The sequence below is a fragment of the Hippocampus bargibanti genome, linkage group LG02 (assembly GCF_051943395.1).
Source record: "Hippocampus bargibanti isolate YZ-2025 linkage group LG02, ASM5194339v1, whole genome shotgun sequence".
In the NCBI taxonomy this organism is placed as follows: domain Eukaryota; kingdom Metazoa; phylum Chordata; class Actinopteri; order Syngnathiformes; family Syngnathidae; genus Hippocampus; species Hippocampus bargibanti.
In genome coordinates this window covers 37,160,320-37,181,300 of record NC_142735.1, presented here as the reverse complement: position 1 = coordinate 37,181,300, position 20,981 = coordinate 37,160,320, and the positions used below count along the sequence as shown (strand labels likewise).

The following is a 20,981-nucleotide window of genomic DNA, read 5'->3' as shown; positions in this document are numbered from 1 at the left end:
GTAGAATTATTTTTTTTTTAAAATAGGGTGTGGAGGTCGTGGTCGTAAGTCGGGTGTTACCTGTACTTGATGATTGCTAGAAATATGTCGTCACTTTTTAAAAGTATTAATAGCTAATAGATGGCTAATAGCTATCTAGATAGGTAAACTTCCTGGACAAAATATAATTCACAATCGTCTGTGATTCTGATATGTTTAGGCCAGCAGAGAAGGCCTTGCAGGCCATGACGGGCCACCATTGACTTTATGGGAGGCAGACAGTATGTTGGTCACATGGCAGGGTCTGCTTGGCTTGTTGCTAATCCTCCAAATGGAATGCGGTGAAGGTCAGCCGAGTCTCGGGTGAGAGGGGACAGAGGAAGGCTTTCACTCCCTCCCTCACTTGCCCCATTTGAAATTCCTCGGGGGCATTGATATGTCGCCAGGTGATTTCCCAGCTCGCCTGTCCTCCCCGGGGAAGGCAAAGTGTTTATCTTGCCTGTTGGTTTGAACCGGATAAAGGGGGGGGGGGGGTTCAAAGGGGTGCTGTTGCCTGCTCACTCGCAAAGTGAAGGAAAAGGGGAAAGGGGGGCAAGCAAATCCGTATATGACGAAGATCCGGGAGACGGCCATCACGTTTCAACATTGGACAAGAGTGAAGGAATAGCTCATCATGTACGGGAGGCTCACTCAATGCACTGACATTAACTACTGGAAGAAAATAGTGACTGTATCTATCAGCTATATAGCTAGCTATTCGCTCACTATTAGCTATCTGTTCACTAGCTATCAGCTATCTATTCGCTAGCTAGCTAGCTTTCCATCTGAAGGAAAGCCGCCCCCACTTGCCCCTCATATTACTCCAGGCCCATATGGAAGGAAGTTCTTGTCATTTTCACTCAAATTGCAGAACCCACAGAATATTGAGTTTTGGGATCACATCAACATTCAATATAGCATTAGAAACCTTCGACTCTCTTCTTTCATCCAAAAAAAAGAGCTATTTCCTAAATGGTATTATGGACTGGAGTTAGATGAGCTTGAAGTGTGTCGCGGTTCGCAAAGTGGTGATGGTGGTTGTGGATCCCCAAAAAGCAGACAGGGGGGAACAGCAGGATGTATTTGACAAATTGTATTAAAATAAAGTCAGCCAGAACAAAATCAAAAACATCAAAGTCATCTGAACAGAAAAGTACAAAGTATTCAAGAAAACCATGAGTAAAAATCTGCCAAAATGAAACAAATATGACAGGATGAAGCCAACACATACAGTGCAATACAATACACTGCAGTACAATGCAATGACCCGACCCCGAATGGTCGTGCTGGGAGTCTTTTTAACTGCCACTGATGAGGATGACCAACACCTGTGCAATTGAGGGCGTGGCCGTCAGCACTATCCTTTGGTCGGCAACCAGATTTTGACAAAATGAGGGCGGATATTCAAAATACAAAGCGCTAACATGGGAAAAAGAGGGAAATGCTACCCTTTGTGGAAGTGAAAAAACATTGCCAGAGGCCATGGCCAGCGCTTTATCGGCACCCAAACATGAGAAAACAAAACCCCCAAAAAATGGGGAATGGCGCTCGACTTCATATTTTGTGTGAATGGCAGTGAATGAGTTGATATGTGCAGGCTTTGTCAATGAGGAACAAAAGCAACAAGCAGCATCTCGGCTTTGTGTGCGTCCTCGCGATGCCGAGTGAGGGAGCCCCTCCTTAACATATTGCCCCCCCCCCTTTCACACACCACCCATCACTTCCACCCCTTTGTTTGATTTGCTGCAGTTACCATGGCGACTGAGCACCGAGGCCCCCATAACGAAGACCCACAGAAATGACAAGAAGAAATTGCAGGTGGTTTTACGATGAGCTGGCTGGCTAAATGGCTAGCTATCTAGCTAGTTAACTATTAGCTGTCTGGCTGGCTATTTGGCTAGCTATCTAATGTTTATCCAATAGCTATCTATTAGCTGTCTAGCTATCTAGTTGGCTATCTATTAGCTATATAGCTAGCTAGCTGTTTATCTATTTGAGTTACTTCCGGGTTGAGTGAACGCTGACGCGTGTGGCTGCCACTGTTCCCCCACAGAAAAACTTATCCTGTGACTGTAAAGTGACCTTGAGAGTTTTGAAAGGCGCTTAGAAATGAAATGCATTATTATTATATTATTCTTATTATTATTATGATTATGATTATTATAAGAAAAGGTAATGGCCGGGTTCCAATTCGTCCGCCGTAAATCGAGCAACGGTGTCAAAACGTCCTTGGACATGGAACATCTGCCAAATTGTTCTTGATGTGCTGCTGGCATTTATATGTGTAATTTTTTTAAATGTTGTAGGGGACGGGCTGTGATTGGTTCTGAGCCTCATTAACTCATTCACTGCCAAACGTGTAAAAATGTGTCCACTCCAGTGCCAGGGTTTTTGTCATTGTCACTCGAATTGCAGGACCCACAGAATATTGACTTTTAGGACGACATAAATATTCAATAAAGCGTTAAAAACCTTAGAATCTCTTTTTTCATGAGGAAAAAAAGAGGTCACGTTATATTGGCTTGCGTGGCTCCAGGCCCATATCATTTGGGCATTAACAATAGCTGGCTATGTAGCGAGCTATCTCGTTGCTCTCTAGCTATCTATCCATTTGCTATCTATTAGCTAACTAGTGGGCTAGCTGGCTATCTATGTAGCTATTTATTAGCTGGCTGGCTATCTAGCTAGCTAGCTATTAGGTCTATATTAGCTATCTATTAGCTATCTAGCTAGCTTTCCACATATTTAAAAAAACTAGACTATTGTACTGTAAATATGTGTTGATGCAATACAGCTACATATATCAATATACATTTTCTTGATAATGGCACTATGTTGTTTTTTTATGAAACGGTTTTGCACATTTACGGTATATATCTCGATCTTCTGACATTTTTTACTGTGCTTATAATATCTTGTTTTTCTATCCTTTCAGCCCCCCCCCTTTAAATTGCTGCTGTGGACTGCAAATTTCTGATTTTGATGTGATTTATTCCGGGTTGAGTGAAAGCTGGCGCGTGTGGCTGCCGCTGCTGACCCACAGAAAAACTAATCCTGTGACTGTAAAGTGACCTTGTGAATTTTGAAAGGCTTTGGGTCTGAAGTTATGAGTTGGAAATTGGGGGAGCTGTCCAAAACACAATGCAATACATCCATATCGGTTTGTATAGAGAGCTTTAACAACAGCTGAAGCTGGAACAAAGCGCTAACATGGAATAAAGGGAAAGGCTGCCCCCTTGTGGAAGGGAAAAAAACATTACCAGAGGTCTGAAAAAAAAATAAAACCCGAAAAAAAACTCGGGAATGGCGCTCTACGTTATATTTTTAAGTCCTGAATAAATGCAGTGAATGAGTTAAGCAAGGTCTCTCTCTCTCTCTCTCTCTCTCTCTCTCTCTCTCTCTCTCTCTCTCTCTCTCTCTCTCTCTCTCTCTCTCTCTCTCTCTCTCTCTCTCTCTCTCTCTCTCTCTCTCTCTCTCTCTCTCTCTCTCTCTCTCTCTCTCTCTCTCTCTCTCTCTCTCTCAGTCCATTTGTAGCCACAATGCTAACATCAAACGAAGACCAAAAAAGGTGACAGTGTGCTCAATGGCCTAAAGTTCATTCATCCTCCAGGAAATCAGTGGGCTCCTACTTCTGCCTCCAAAAAGAGGCTCAGAGGTTTTTTTGGGGGGGCTGAAGAATTTCAAGTGGCTTTTGAGGAGGGCTGCTGCAGTAATAATACCAAAAAAAAGCCAGGATTAGCGGTTGTGGTGTGAAAGAGGCACACACACCACTTTCCTACCATGTCCCAACCGCCCACAAGCTAAAAGAACTCAAAACAAAACTCTTTCAAGCGCACAAACATGCCATTTTTTTTTTCAAAACAAACTGTCAAATGTGTAAATTTTAATCTGTGCACTAATATTAGAAAATCCTGATAAATGTGGTGGGCAGGGTGCAAAGGGTACAGTAGGATTTTCCTGTGTGATTTTTATTTGCTCACGAACATTGAACATTTCGGTTGGTCAAAGTGAAAAAAATCTGAAAACCAATTCAGGTAACATCCGAGTTACGACCGGGTTCCGTTCTGACAAAACGGTTGTAAATCAAATGGTCGTAAGGCGTAATCCATTCAAAATGGCTGACGTGACGTTTACACGACAGGATAGTACACGATGTACACGATATTTTCTATTGAATACTACCAAACGGTTTACAGTTCATTGATACGTTTTATAACTTTAAGTGTCATTTTTATCATTTTATATTTCGTATTATTCATTTTTATGACTGTATAACTGTACCTGTAATGTATACAAAACTGTTTAATATAGAGTTCATTTACATATGTTACACTTATCTTTTAGTGTTGTTTTTATATTTAATATTATCGGTTTTTATTAATGTATGTCACGGTTTGCAAGGTGGCCGTGCATGTGTGTGACAAGCTGGCTGGCCAAAATTGTAGTACGCTTTGCCGGCTGCTTGCGTTGTGGTGCCAAGCGTAGAATAAAAAAAGGGTCTAGTGGTTGTGGTTGTAAGTACGGGTAGTCGTAACTCGTGCCTGTCATAACTCGGATGTTACTTGTATTTATATATTATATTCAGATTTTTTTTTTTTCATTCATTGATCGCGCGTCTTATAGTCAGGTGTGCCTTGTATATGGAACAAGTTTGAAACTACACCATTCATTGGGGGTGCGCCTTATACTCCAGTGTGCCTTATACACCAGATAAGTAATTTTTCATTTTCCACTGTTTTTCTGCTTTAGCTGCTTTAGCTGTATTTGATTGAAAAAATAAAACTGCTTTTGAAATGAAAAAATGATCAATCACACCTGTTTAGGCAATGCCCTTTTTCTAGCTTTCCTTCATATGACAAAAATATTCATTTTTATGGATTTATGTATGGGGTTGCCGCTCTGAGGAAAGTGGGTCATTTTCATCTTCAAGCACAAAAGCCAACGGTCCACCGTCACCTCTGATTAATCCACTAATGTACGCATGCAAATGATCCAAACGGGCCTCCCCGGATAGTTGAGTCGAACTCGCCATGCATATGAATGAGGCCCCTATATTTACTTACTTCTCATCAGGGTGCAAAGAATGAGAGTTGTTGGGAGAGTTTGGCTTGATTGGCACCATTTCCACACTGAACACAAATAACAGATGGAACAACTGAGCCTCAACACTTCAACTCAAATGCTAAAGCCGTCAAATGTTTCATTATCGGAGGCTTTCACAGTTAAAGTAGAGGGCTTTTCAAACATTTTGGCTCAAAGGCTGACAGAGTAGACAGTTTTCCAGTGGTGGATGGACAAGGCCTGCAAAGCCTTCTCTGCTGGCCTAAAAATATCCGAGTTACGGACTGATGTTTATGATATTTTGTCTATGAATTTTAATTGAAATCATTCCAAATTGTGCTCCAGCTTCCTTTCGTTGCTTTTCACCCTGTTGTGCTGCTTCCAGATGTGTGGTTTTGTATTGAAGCATTGAACCAATCACCTTTCAGTCTACATTTGTGACCAGGGTCAGAAATCTGAAATACTGACGCCTTCACATTCAGTTCATCAAATGCGCCGATCAAACTGTTGCTCTAACCAAAGAGTGGGCACTCCTAGTCCTGGAGGGCTACCCTCCTGCATGTTTTCCAAGTCTCCTTGTTGCAACACACCTGATTCAAATGCTCAGATAATCACCAAGCTCTGCGGAAGCCTGACATTGAACCTGTTCATTTGAATCAGGTGTGTTGCAACAAGGAGACTTGGAAAACATGCAGGAGGGTGGCCCCCCAGGACTGTGATTACCCACCCCTGAACCAACCATTCAGATTTCAAGTTGGCAACCCAAGGCCTGCTGGAAGGCGCTGGAAACGTCAGAGTTTTCACACACTAACTGTGCCCTGCTAGCTGCTTTTCGTTAATCCAAATCAAAAGAAGTTTTTCAACCTCTTCTATTGCCTGAGACCGTGGCTAACACAGAAACATCCTTAGCCACACACGCACCCTTATTAGCTTCTTCGGATGGTAGCAACGGCCGACTTAGCGAATTGGTACTGGGACACTAAGTCTTACAAACGCATAGCTCGTTGGTGTCTTTCAATGATCTCCATCTTCTGCTCGACCGTCATTTTCTTTTGAAAACTAGTGCGCCAGCCACTATGGCGCTGTTCGACCGTGTGGTTTGATGTTCTTCCGCCGGAAACTATTCCGCCAGTCACCGTAGCGCTCTGTGCGGTTTGGTTCATCCGGCGAAAACTGTACTTGTGATAGCTTGCGAACGGTTTAGCTCACAAACCTTTTGCCATGGTTTGTGAGCTAAACCGTTCGCAAGCTATCACAAGTACAGTGATACCTTGGCTTACGAATTTAATTGGTTCCCAGACAGAGTTTGTAGAGTGAAAAGTGTGTATCCCAAATATTGATTTCCCGTAGGAAACCATTAAAATTTGAATAATCCTTATCCAGGTCCCCATAAAACAATTTTCTACTTTATAATTTTCTAAGCCTTTACAACTACACACAATAGACTTTAATTGTAGGTATAATAAATGTGCTATGGTACTGTAATTAAAGAAATTAATTTAACTGTATAATAAAGTCATGTTATTTGCCTTTTTGATAGTCGATGGCTTGATGGAATGGAGTGGCCATCTTGAGGAATGTTTCCTTGTAAGCTTTGGCAGCTTTATCGTCAGAACTGGCTACCTCACCATGACGAATGACACTATAAATCCCTGTACGACACTTAAAGTTCTTGAACCATCCGTGGCTAGCCTTGAAATCATCAATGGATGACGAACTTCCAGTTTGCCTCTTGACGATAGCCGAGTGAAGTTGCCGTAATAATTAATAATAATTAATAATAATAATAATTGACGTCTGCAATAATTTTAACGAGTTCCTCGTCAATTGTGTTCTATTTAGCTGGGTTGATGTCTTTTTGCATCAAGTGTACAGATGGCTTGTGCGGGTTATTTGTGAAGTTTGATTGATGGAATATTTTAACCTTGCAGTCTACACTCTGCCTTTGAAATATCAATAAAGTTGAAACGAGTTCAAATGTCACTGTGTTTTCTATCCATTTTATCACTCTCTCTCTGCCTATCTATTTTTATTTGCTTTATTTTGCTTATTTTGCCTTATTTGTATTTGTTTTATTTGCTCTGTTTCTGTAAACCCCCTCCTGCCCCCACTGCTGCGTTCTTGACCAATCACATGTGGCTTTAAGACTGGGGGCGGGGAATAGAGGACAAAAAATTGTTAACTGCCATTTCCTTGTTAGGAGAACAGCCTCGTTGGCGAACCACACATCACTCATTGTGGCGCTCTGTGTGTATCCCGAAAAATAGTTTGTGTGCCAAGACTAAATTATTGTGACTTTAAGGTTCATAAGCCAAAGAGTTCATTAGCCAAGGCGTTCGTAAGCCTAGGTATCACTGTATTTTGGAATAATTCAAGAATGCCAAATTGGACAGAATCAATAAACTTGTCAGAACACGAAGATGGACTTGTGCAATATTGTTAGGTGGTGATCAATTCCAATTCAAGACTTTTGAATGATCTGCTGACAACCTGCTTATGGCGCTCAGGCAGGAAAAAGCTCCAATTAGTCTCTGTGGAAGTTGAATAAGTAATGTCCAGAAGAAGAGCTTCTGCCGCATGGGGTCCGACTCTCGGTGGGTCACCTTTTACCTCTGGACAGGGAGGAGGGGAAGCCTTTTGTTGAGAACTCTGGCATTCCGTTTGTAACCGTTTTAATGGCGTCTCGTGGAGAGGTGCTCACTGAAGGCACTAATGGACGGGATTATTCCGCTGGGGCGCTCAAACAAACCTAACTTGACTGTGCAGAATAATCTGTGCATTGGCCAAGTATACAAGGACTCCATAGGAGAGCAAAGGCATACGGGATGAGGATGGTGGTGTAGAAGGGAAAGGGGGAAGTGAGGGCCTGTCCATCAACAGATTAGCGGGGATCAAGCATTCAGGCGTGCATTTAGACTTTGAAAGCTTCTCCAAACAACAGTCAGTCCTCAGAAGGGGCGATTGATAGCAGCCAAGGATGAAAAGGTATGGGAAGGAAAGCTTAGCAAAAGCATCATGTTGACCATGTTGGAAGAAAGTCCAACTGCGCTCCACAGATGACTGCGTATGGAACTCATATGTGTTTCAGGAATGCACTCATTCACTGCCAGACATGGGCAAGAATGTGTCCGCTCCAGTGCTAGGGTTTTTGTCATTGTCACAGGTGCCATAGAATATTGAGTGTTTGGACTACATAAACATTCAAGGCAGCATAATGCCTTTCTGATTTCGATTCTAATAAGAAACCTTAGACTATCTTCTTTCATCAGAAAAAAAAGTTAATTCCTAATTCATATGGGTCTGGGGTTATATGAGCTTGAAATGAGGGTGGCTGTCCAAAATACAATGCAAAACATATTGCTAACAGCTGAAGCTGGAACAAAGTGCTAACATGAAAAAAAAAAGGGAAATGCTGACCCTTGTGGAAAGGAATACACGTTGCCAGAGGTCTGGCCAGGCCTTCATCGGAACCCTAGCAAGAAAAACCAAAACCCAAATTCAGAAGGCGCTGTACGCCATATTTTCAATTCTTGGATAAATTTAAAAATGGCAGTCAAAGACTTAATGTTTTCGTTGTGTTACTTGATTCAAATGAAGTGGCTCAGGCATCTGATTGGCATGCCTCACCTACGCCTCCCCAGTCAAGTTTTCTGGTCATGTCTCAATGGGAGGCGGGCTTGGGAGTGACCCGAGGACTAAAGATCACCTTGGAAACGTAGGATGAAGTGACCAAGGAGAAAGTCAACTTGAGCGTGGATGATGCTTTTGACCTTCTGTTTGACCTTTGAATTATTGAATACAGACGCTTCCCTACTTACGAACATTCAATTTACGAACAATGGTAGATACAAACATTTTTGGAGTAACATATGTTAGTATTCTCTCCAGTTGTACATGTACATATCTTTATCGAGCATATACTTTATCACATATTTATTTTTCAGTACAAACCAATACAGGTTACTTATACAAGCCTTAACCATACTTATATAAACCTTGAACATACTTATATAAGCCTTAAACATAAATTCCATAGAAATGATAGCACTGCAGCAACTTATGAACAAATTCAACTTACAAACAACTTTCGGAACATGTCTCGTTCGTAATTTGGAGAGTGTCTGTCTATATTTTTTAAAGCCTACCTGAGTACCAAACTCGTATGATGGCTAATTTGTGTCGTCAGGCAAAGAAACCCCGCTGTGTTGAATACTCATTAACAAAGGAGGTTGGTAATTCCCTTGATAATCTATTATTCACAAGATGGAGGTGTGTGTTGAACCATTGCAGAAAATGAAACTCCATTGATTGAAAGGAATCGTATTTAATTTCTTATTGACCCCCCCCCCCCCACTGCTGCTTTACACACATGACTTCTCCGATCGGATGCAAGAGGGTGTAAATACCAACAGACCAATCGATAAACAAGGTCAGATCCCTGGTGGTGTTGCATTTCAAAACAAAATGGCGGATGATGAAGAGCATTAGCAGCATGAAAGGACAGCCGATACTTGTGGCAATATGTGTGCATTGCCAATTACAAAAGACCAAATGCGCTCACGTCCTTGCAGGATTAAACACTCATTAGCATGAAAGATGTCTTCTTTACTGTGGAGGCATCTCGTTTAAAACACAAGATGCGACTCCACATCAAATTTATCTGGGTGACTGTTTATGTACAGTGATACCTCGGCTTCAAACGCTTTAGCTCACCAACTTTTTGCCTCGCAAACATTAAATTGGCGAGCATATAGTCTTGGCTAACAAACTAGTTTTCGGCGGTCGAACCAAACCACTGGCGGACTAATTATCGGCGGATGAACACCAAACCCAAACCCCCCCAGGTGTCGCCAGAGCGAATCAGTGTCCTCCATCTAACCCGGCCGGCTCGCCAATGTAATGTTTGTGAGGCGAAAGGTTGGTGAGCTAAAGTGTTCGTAAACTGAGGTATCACTGTACAGTGAAAATGCTAATGGTTGATCCGGGAACTAGGATCAAGAAATACCCGCACATACGTGCACATTGCGCATTTCAGCCAGTTGAGCATGACTGTAAACTTTTGAATCCAAAGCAATAAACAGGGCCAAGTAAGGGCCTCCACTCTCCCAGGAAGATGTGTGCTTGTGCCCACTGGGATTTGCTTGGCCTGCGATGTCTGCTAAAGCTCCAGCTGTCCCACCGCCGCTCTTCCAGCTCATTGCATGTGCCGCAAGATGAGGTCCAAGATCGCTACGGGCCACTTAGCTTCTTCACAATCAAAGAGCAAGCAAACAAAACACCCCAAGAAGCCCGACTTGCGTTCAATCTCAGGAAGTGATTGAACATGTGATATATTTGTTTCATCTCTTTTTTTCTGCTACTACCAAGCCAAACATGAAAGACGTCAAGCGCCCTGGAAGCAATGAACCCAAACATACAGAATGTATTGAAATGAAATGTCAGCCAGGGGCGGGTAAACAGTATGGCTTGTGGTTACCATGGTGAAACTAACTGCCTTTATACCAGATAGCAAGTTTTAGGCGATAAACAAACACGTTTCATGATTCAAATCAATCAAATTCATGATTCAAATCAATCAAAACACGACTTCAAAACATGATTTCCATTGACAACAAACTGCCATAGACACAAAAGACATTTTGTCTGCCAACAAAGCTTGGCCTGAAAAAAACTGATTGGTAAAAATCAAATAACATTCTTACCTGAAAATGGTCCCTTGCGATTGCAGATGTTGGCCAGCCACGTCCTTTTCAGTTTTGAATAGTCCGGCAAGAATCCTGTGACGGCAATCAAAAAGGTTAGAGACCGACATTCAAATAATAAATAAGAATAAGAATAAGACATTTAATTTATAAGCACCTTTCAAAACCCTTAAGGTCACTCTACAGTCACTGTGTTTGGTCAATTTAGGTTTCCACGTTTTCCCAGCGAAAGAGATCGCAGAGTGCGCACACTCATACGACTCAACTCACTCTCGTTATTTATTGTTGATTGAGTTTTGAATACATTGGTTCTTTTTTGTTTGGTAGACGAGTAGTGAAGTAGGTCAGAAAGCTACAAATGGAAACACAGAATATGAATGCAACTCATTCACAATCATTTCTTATCACTACTTCGGCATGATTTTAGTTGTAATCAACAGAAAGGTAGAAGTTGGAAATGCAACATGTGGGCTCACCAGCGGGGGGTGTGCGCGCGTGCTCTACTTCAGCTAACGAGAGCCACCTGGTTCAACCACAGCCACACCCACTCACCGGCTGAGCCGATTAACCCTTTCAAGTCTGTACTGCATCATAAGCCAAGTTTTACATGTGATTGCCTATTCGCACAACACCAACAACAACAACAACAATAATAATAATAATCAGAATCAGAATCAGAATCAGAATCAGAATACCTTTATTCGTCCCGCAATGGGGAAATTTGCAGTCCACAGCAGCAATTGAAGAGGGATGGGGTTGGGGTGGGAGTGAAAGGATAGAAAACAAGATATTCTAAGCATAACAAAATAAAAAATATTAATAATAATAATAATAATAATAATAATAATAATACATTTCATTTATAAGCACCTTTCAAAACTCTCAAGGTCACTTTACAGTCAAAGGAGAAGCTTTTCTGTGGGTGAGTAGGGGCAGCCACACGTGCCAGTGTTCACTCAAACCCAGAAGTAACTCAAATAGATAGAAAGCTAGCGAGCTATCTGATACAATAATAATACTAATAATAATACATTTCATTTATAAGCACCTTTCAAAACCCTCAGGTCACTCTACAGTCACAGGATACAGTAGGTAATAGATAGCTACCTAGCCAGCTTGATAGCTAGACAGCTAAATGATAGCTAGCTAGAGAGCTAAACGATAGCTAGCTAGATAGCTAGCAAGCCAGTTAGACGGCTAAAAGATAGCTAATAGAAAGTTAAGTAGCTAGCTTTCTAGCTAGCTATACTAACATGAGTCTTCTCTCATAAGGAATTCTGTCAAACGGAAATTCCTTAATCCGGAAAAAAATTGTAAGTATAAACGTTTTTACTTTTTTGAGATTGAGGACTACATAAACATTAACTGCTGTAAGAAACCTTAAATTCTCTTGTTACATCAGGCAAAAAGGGTTAATTCCTCAATGATATGGGTCCAGAGTTATATGAGCTTGAAATGAGGGTGGATGTCTAAAATACAATGCAATGCATACATATTGTTTGATATAGTGCTTCAACAACAGCTGATGCCGGAAAAAAACGTTATCATGGAAAAATGGGAAAAAAGGGAAATGCTGCTGACATCAGACTTACGACCGGGTTCCATTCCGACAAAACGGTCGGAAGTCGAAATCCATTCAAAATGGCCGATGTGACGTTCACACGACATGATAGTATACGATGTCAATCTGTTGTTTTTAAGCAATGAATACTATTGAATACTATTATAGACAACAATTCATTTATCAATTTTATAAATAATAAAAACCTAACCTACCTAAAATCTAACCTTTAGTGTCATCTTGGACATTTCATATTATCGATTTTTATGACTGAATAACTGGACCTGTAATGTATATAAAACTGTTTAGTGTACAGTTCATTTATAAATGTTACACTTACCTTTTTGTCATTTTATATTTAGATTCTATATAGTGGGTTAAAAAAAAAATTATATATATATATATATATATATAGGGCGGCCCGGTAGCCGAGTGGTTAGCACACCGGCTTCACAGTGCAGAGGTCGCCGGTCCGCGTCCCGGTCCGGCCTCCCTGTGTGGAGTTTGCATGTTCTTTTTCCTTTATTTTCCTTTATCTTATTCCTTTATTTTTCCCTTATTCAGGGTGTCCCCGCCTTGTGCCCGAAGACAGCTGAGATAGGCCCAGCAACCCCCGCGACCCTAATGAGGAAGAAGCGGTACAGAAAATTATATATATATATATATATATATATATATATATATATATATATATATATATATATATATATATATATATGTATATATATATATATATATATATATATATATATATATATATATATACACACAATTGGATTAATGGAATATTCCTCAGATGAATTTGCAACCTAACATCCTAAAAAAAAAACAAGATCCACCTGAGTTGGGCTCCATATTGTGGCATGAGAAGGAGTTACAGACGGCACAAAAGAAAAGGAAATTGTGAGATTAGCTGTGGATGTGTTCTTCACAAATAAAATGCAAAAAGGTGGAATTTATGAATAGTAAATCCTGGGGCATTATTGTGCTATATAGCATTCCGCGCTATTATGCTGCTTCTTCATTCCAATATAGTTCCAGGGACTCCAGGGTACAGCCCACAGAATTATTCTACCACTTTTATTAATCCTTCGTAGTCTCAACAATTACAGGAATAATAAGGACCTTGAATATTTCAGACAAAGCCCAATCGACTTGCACGCTTACACACACACATGAGAGGAAAAGCAATCCATGCAATTTTAATGTTTCATCATCAAGTTTGTGCCCATATGAGCAGGAGTGAAAAGAAGTCAATACTTCACAGGGAGAAAATCCAATGAAGCGTGCTTGCGTGTCTTATTCGATCACAGATGAGAAGTCAGTGAGTTCCTTCCTGGGAGTTTTAATTACAACACCAGTCACTCCACTTGATCTTTGTTTAAGGGGAAAAGGGGGTTGGGGTTGGTCTTTCAGCATTCCTTAGCAAGAAGAGAGCAGCCTGATTCCACCTGCCATGACCACTGGATTCTCCTGCAAGAGACATCCATGCTGATCAAAAATGGAAGGCCTGTGAACAAACCTAACAAGATTGACTTGAAAGGATCAACCTGAACACACACGTGCAATGAGATGATGGGGTCCTTTGAAAAAAATGGCTTTTTCTTGAGACTGGAAAGAAGTGTGCCGAGGAAGCTCACTTTCACTTTTGACGCCATTCGGAACAGTCTCGCGCTCCCTTTGTTTACATTCACTGGGGATTCCGCACTCTGCTGCCCCCTGTTGAAAGCCGCCTCAACTCAATTGTTTTCAGTATGGATGTGAAGCTTATTTCAGGTAACATCCGACATACAACCGCCCATACTTACGACCACGACCTCCATTTTTAAAATGTTAATTCTACACCTGGCATCGCAACGCGCTAGCGGGTCGGCAACGTATTCGACAATTTTGGCCAGCCAGCCGGCATCGCACTCTCGCACAGCAATCGACCGTGTGATGGCACCGGAGGGGGAAGTTTGCCAGTCATTTAGCCTCTGAGTCTCTATTCAACATTTTCAATGGATTTCGACTTACGACCGTTTGGTCGGAATGCAACTCGTTCGTAAGTTGGATGTTCAGAATCAGAATCAGAAAACCTTTATTCGTCCCACAATGGGGAAATTCGCAGTCGACAGCAGCAATTTGAAAGGGGACGGGGTGGGGGGTGAAAGGTTGCAGTCTTGTCATGCTCTGGTTTTCCTTTCTTGAAAATTGGAATTCACCACATACAACCAAGTATTGTATCCCATTTCAGAGTCAAATGACATTGCCAACGCGACTACAGTATTTCACTTTCATTTCATTTGAAGATTCCTCCTAAAAATATCGAGCGTAGGTCTGTGAGTGTCTGGGGAATGAAATGATTATGAAGCAGTCGTGAAGCGAGCACGCCCCGCCCACCTAACTTCCTCCGCCCCCTCCTTATAAAGCCCGGAGCGAGCGTTTGAAGCTCAGAAGAGACCACCAAATTGGAGATAGCGATCGTTCCGAGAGGATTTTTTTTCAATTCTTTTCGTTTCTCTGCCAGCATGGATTTTCTCAATCACAACTACTTGAGCGCCAGGGGGCCCTGCGACTACACATTTAATTTCTGGAACGACTACCTGGGCCTCAGCACGCTGGTCACCAAGAACCCGAAGCTGGGCCTGCCCCACATCAGCCCCAACTCGATCACCGAGTCCCTGAAGGCAACGCTGGGGCTGGAGGACGCGCCCGAGTGCGCCTGCGCTTCCGAGGGCGGCGGCGGCGGCGGCTGCTGCTGCTGGCTCGGCTGCCCGCCCGGCACGCCCCCGCCGCCGGCATGCGCCGCGGACCTGAAGGAGCGCTTCCGCATCCTCGGCCCTTTCCGGAGCCACTCGGCGGAGCGGGAGCGGGAGACTCGCGCCTGCATCCCCGCCTTCGAACGCCTGACGACCCGCAGTAAGCCGGCGTCCGCGCGGGCCAAGCCGGAGCCCAAAATCTGCGTGTTCTGCCGGAACAACGGCGCCCCGGAGGAAGTGTACGGCTCGCACGTCCTCAAGACGCCCGACGGCCGGGTGCTGTGCCCCATTTTGCGGGCGTACACCTGCCCGCTGTGCAGCGCCAGCGGGGACAAGGCGCACACCATCAAGTATTGCCCGTTGTCCAAGGAGCTGCCCCCGCACAGGCCGCTCAAAGGCGGCCGGCCTGTGGGGGGGAAGAGGATGAAAATATTCTAAACAGACAAGAGAAATCAGAGGGGGGCAGGAAAAAATTGCACTCAACAATTTGCAGATGACTGTTCATTTGAATTCCACTTTGATTCCAAAAAGTTGACTATCCAACAACAAAATACGCACATGAAATATTGTCTTTTGGCCAAGCCAATAGGTCGAAATATTTTTAGCAGTTCAACATATATTTTTTTAAATAGAATGTATATTTTGTGTTCTAAACAAGCAGCTTTTTAAAAATAACATTTTTAGTTGTCATTTTTATGCTTAAACCATGAAATACGCTATTTGTTTTTCCTTTAACTATTAGTGTGTATGTTTGTGTGTGTGTGTATGTAGCTAATGTTTATTTTTCAAATTTTAGCATGGCCCTAAATCTAATTTGCAGTTTTTCATTTGATTCCTTAGAAATTAATACATTTGTAATTTTGTAATCATATTATATATTTTGTTCTCCTTTAAAAACGTTTTTTCATCTTAACTCTCATGCGTTATGTTCATTTTTATTATTCCATTCCACATTTTAATTTTCTTCCTATTAAGGCTTACAGTGCAAATTTGAATTATTCAGACTTTTTTTCCTCCTTTTTTTTGTATTTGGGAATATTTTTTCTTTTAGTTTTTGGTTTGGCAGTAGGCTTCCTTTGTAAAGCAGTTTTTTCTGATGACATAATGTTATGTTTTTCATTGTTATATTCTTTTATTTTCTTTCATCGGGCCCATCAATAACTATTCGACCTCGTGCTGCACTTTGGACACCTCTGATGTATCCAGATCTATTTTTCTAGTCTAGACACCTTCTACATTGGATTTTCATTTTGTTCTTTTTGAATGTGTAGTAATCAGCGAGCAAATATGTGTGTATATAAACACACCGATGTACAGTAATCACACAGAGAAATACATCTGTGTAAGCTCTCAGTCGTACAGGAGCGTTCCATCGATGAAAAGGACACACAGAGAAATGAACAAAAGGGGGCAGTGGGAATTGAAATGTTCTGATTGTATAACGTGTATTTTTGTACACATGGCAGCAAAGATGACCACTTTGATTATGGTCATTTTAGAAAACCAAAGTTTTGTTGGCTTTTAAAAACCTTCGTGTTATGTTGCCGGTCGCTCATCTTGAAACTTGAATTTATTTATTTGTTTTAATCATTTCAATGAAGTGGTTAGGGGACGAGTTGATAATGACACTTCAACAATGCTTAGCTTTGATTCAAAGGAAAGCTTTTTAATAAGAGTTATGAATAACATTTAAATAATGATTGTCCAGAAATGTCCTCTCATTTGAACAGTTTTAGATCATTTAAACAAAGCTCAAGTCAAATCAACGCGTAAGAACATTCATTCTTTCATTTGGATTGGATGTACCTTTATTCGTCTCGCAATGGAGAATTTGACATTTCACAGCAGCAAAGTTATGAAAGGAAGAGGAAAGGAAAGAAAGAAGGAGAAAACAAAATACAGGAGCTGCTGGAAATTTCAGATATCTTCAATGAAATGGTTAGTTGCCAAGTTAACTCATTCACTGCCATTCACAAATGTATTCGAGAATTGAAAATTTGACGTCGAGCGCCATTCCTGAATTTTCTCAGGTTTCATTTTTTTCATGCTTGGGTGCCGATAAAGCACTGGTCATGGCCTCTGTTGATAGTTTTTTTTGTTTTCCACAAGGGGGCAGCATTTCCCTTTTTTCCATGTTAGCGCTCTGCTCCTCCAGTTTAAGCTGTTGTTAAAGCGCTATATCAACCAATGTGTATGTACTGCATTGTATTTTGGACATCTGCCCTCATTTCAAGCTCATATAACTCCAGAACCATATCATTTAGGAATTAACCCCTTTTTTCTGATCAAAGAAGAGAGTTTAAGGTTTCTAACAGTGTAGTGAATGTTTATGTAGTCGAAAAAGTCAATATTGTGTGGGTCCTGGAATTGGAGTGACAATGACAAAAACCCTGGCACTGGAGTGGACACATTTTTGCACACGGTCTGGCAGTCAATGAGTTAAGGGAGCCTTCTTTTCCTTCAAGGAAAGTCATTCACTCCAAGCCCCTTCCGCCTCAAGTTTTTTTGTGTTTTTTTTTTTTCCCCCCCAAGCCAAAGGCCTTGGTTTTCGTTGACGTTGCCAAATAAGGGCATCCACACACTGGATTTTGAGCTCCTTCCCACTAGGAGACAAGCAAATGAATGTCAACCATACGCCTGTTTTACAGCATTCTCAAATCATCAACAAAGCCAAACTGTCGCGAATGTATGCAGGAGTGCGCTTGTCATGACAGTTTACCAAAGGAATCAACGGTGAAGGCTAGCACGCTAGAATGCGTGCGTGCGAGCGTGTGTGTGCCGTGTGATGTCGGTACAGTACCTCAGCTTACGAACACTTTAGCTCACAAACTTTTCGCCTCACGAACATTACATTTGCGAGCCTTGCGAGTCTTGGCTGACGACCTCGTTTTCGGCGGACGAGTTTTTCACACCCCCTTTCTGTGAGTCCAGACGTAGTTTGTTATCGAGTGGAGTAATTTTGCTATTATGGGACTGAAAAAGACCCCGCCACAGGCTAGTGTTAAGCCAAAGAGGACACAAAAGAAAATCATTTTCTTTTGCGTTTTCTTCGGTTTAACACATCACAAAGGTCAATAAAACCACTTTATTATATAGTACACTTTATTTATTTCATCACAATTCAATAGCACATTTTTTATACATAAAATAAGGTACGTATTGTGATGTTTTAAGGCTTATTTAGTCAAAAATTATGTTTTATGGGGACCTGGGTACGGATTATTCTCATTTGAATGGTTTCTTATGGGAAATAAATGTTCGGCAGACAAACTTGTCGCCTTACACTTTCTGGGAACCAATTAAGTTCGTAAACTAAGGTATCATATATTTGAACAGAGAATGACCACAAGAGGGCGCTACCTCAACCAGATTTTTGTATTTTGAAGAAGAAAATCAACATGCACGTCTAAGGCAGTTTATTGATAGAGTGCCATTTATAATCATGGGTTTCATAGGATTTTGGATCTTTGTATAACAATTGTATTTCTGTTGCATTGAACACAAGAGAGTGTTACACAAAGCCTTCTTGTGTAAATACTAATGAATATACATTTTAGGAAATATACGTTGTTGTTGTCATTGTTGATGTTTGGATTAAATGAAGAAGTGATGATGATGATGATCAAAACACTGTTGTTATTAATATTGGACCACGTTTCTTTTGGGGGTTGACGCTGCTGCTCAGAAGAACCAATATATCAATTCACAAACTCGAAATAATCAACGGGTGAACTCTTAATGTGAGACAATAGAATGATGACCGGATTTTGTGGTGTATAAGGCGCACCCGCAATGAATGGTGTATTTTCAAACTTTCCATTACAGGTAACATCCGAGTTACGACCGGGTTCCGTTACGACAAAACGGTCCGAAGTCAAACGGCCGTAAGTCGAAATCCATTCAAAATGGCCGACGTGGCCAATCTGTTGTTTTTTTATTAAATACTATTATATACACCAAACTGTTTACACTTCATTGATAAATTTGATTACTTTTAGTGTGATTTTTATCATTTTATATTATCGATTTTTATGACTGTAATTTTGTTTTTCATAAGATTTGTATGACCTGTAATGTATACAAAACAGTTTACTGTACAGTTAATTTACAAATGTTATACTTACCGTTTAGTGTCGTTTTTATCATTTTATATTTCGTATGATCGATTTATATGTTATATTTAGATTTTATATAATGGGTTAAAGAAAACATGTATAATAATAACAATACTGTACATTACATTTTAAGCGCCTATCAAAGCTCTCAAGGACACTTTACAGTCACAGACAAGCATAGGTACTATGATAAAGAAAATATACCGCACCGCTGACGTGTGTATGCCTTTGAAGTGCGCCTTTCAACCCTTTGAGGTCTTTCATGTCAGCCTGATGCATTCCCACGCAGGCAAAGGGTATATAAGGACAGAGAGATGGGGAGAATCACATGGACTCGGACTCACACGCACGCACAGACACGAAGACCCGCACAGCGTCGGACGGAGTTCACAGCACGACCTGCTGGACTCCACGCCACCATCAAGCTCTGGGACACATTACACAGCGTGTCACTTGCCTGGGAGATCTGACAACCAACCTACTTACGCTCTCCTTGCTGACGGCCCCACACACACGCTCGGACTCAGGCGGACATCGAAGGAAAAAGGCAGTGGAGTACTACAGGAGATTTTGCGGTATGTGCACTGTATAACTACTGTATTGAGTGTAGTCACGCAGTAGAGTGTGTGACATGCTGACTGGCCAAAATTGTAGCACGCTTGCGCGTTGCGGTGCCAAGCGTAGAATAAAAAAAAAGGTCTGGTGGTCGTAACTCGCACCGGTCGTAACTCGGATGTTACCTTGTATTTGAAATGATTTAAAAAAAATAAAAAAACAAAACATAAAATACGGGGAAAACGCAAGTCCTAGTTTGTGAATATAATCAAAAGCAAGGAGCATTTGCTGGAACTTTAACCCCACCATGAAATATGCATGAGGAGTAAGCGCGACTAGATTGGCTTGGCTGATGTTGCAGGCTCGCCGTGATATTCCCTCCAGGCCACCTCTTCCATTAGTGCAGCGCATGCCGGACTCCGGAAAGTGTCAATCAGTCTGCTTTGAGGATCTATCGAAAACTGGTCTTGTGCACCCGTGGTTTAGACAAAATTAATCTCCATATCTCGTGTCACCAAATTTGTAAAACAGTACTCCACCTAACAAAGTGATTGATCCCAGTGCCTAGTTAGGTCACGTCTCTTATTTGTCAGGTCATATTTAGCCATCTGACCCACAAGACTCATGGTGACGCTGGTAATGAGTAACAGATCGGTAGTTACGGTGTATGGGACCCATCCCGCGGGCAATAAGGACATCTCTGTCGCCTAGCAACAACTCCCAGAGATAAAATTGGACTGCACCAAGCATGAAAGTCATTCCACAGACCAGGCACGAGAGCAAGGTGAAAAGGGATAGCAGGGATAGCGTCTTGTAGAGCCGGGGATGGATGAGGCGGGGCGGACCTCGGGAGTCCTTTGGCAATGCTGGATGTTATGCAACAGGTCATTTAAAGGACAACAGACACCATTTTTTTTTGTTTCCTAACTGACATCAGAACAACGTTCTATAGCATCTAAAATAGCCAAAACATCCAGGCTGATATTTTTAGTCAAATGCAAAACAACAATAAAAATGACTTCACGTGTGCCAAGACTGCCACAAATGAGCTCGAAACTGGGGAGATTCAGAAAGTCCCGCCCCCTAGTTCGTGACATCACTTTGGGTCACAAACTGCCTTGCTCCAGAATCAAAACAATGGCTTCATCAATTTCAGATTCGAAGAAGATGCATGTTCGTGTTACTCATCCAGTTATGAATATGATTCAAATAGTTTTAAAGAGGAAAG

General features: G+C 41.6%; 1 protein-coding gene across 1 annotated transcript; it reads left to right on the top strand.

The window, feature by feature from the left end:
- Positions 1-14,793: 14,793 nt before the first annotated feature.
- On the top strand, positions 14,794-20,277 carry nanos1 (nanos homolog 1). Its single transcript, XM_088991242.1, has one exon. It carries the CDS (start codon positions 14,853-14,855, stop codon positions 15,519-15,521), a length of 669 nt encoding a protein of 222 aa, XP_088847368.1. The 5' UTR covers positions 14,794-14,852; the 3' UTR covers positions 15,522-20,277.
- The last annotated feature ends 704 nt before the right edge of the window (positions 20,278-20,981 follow it).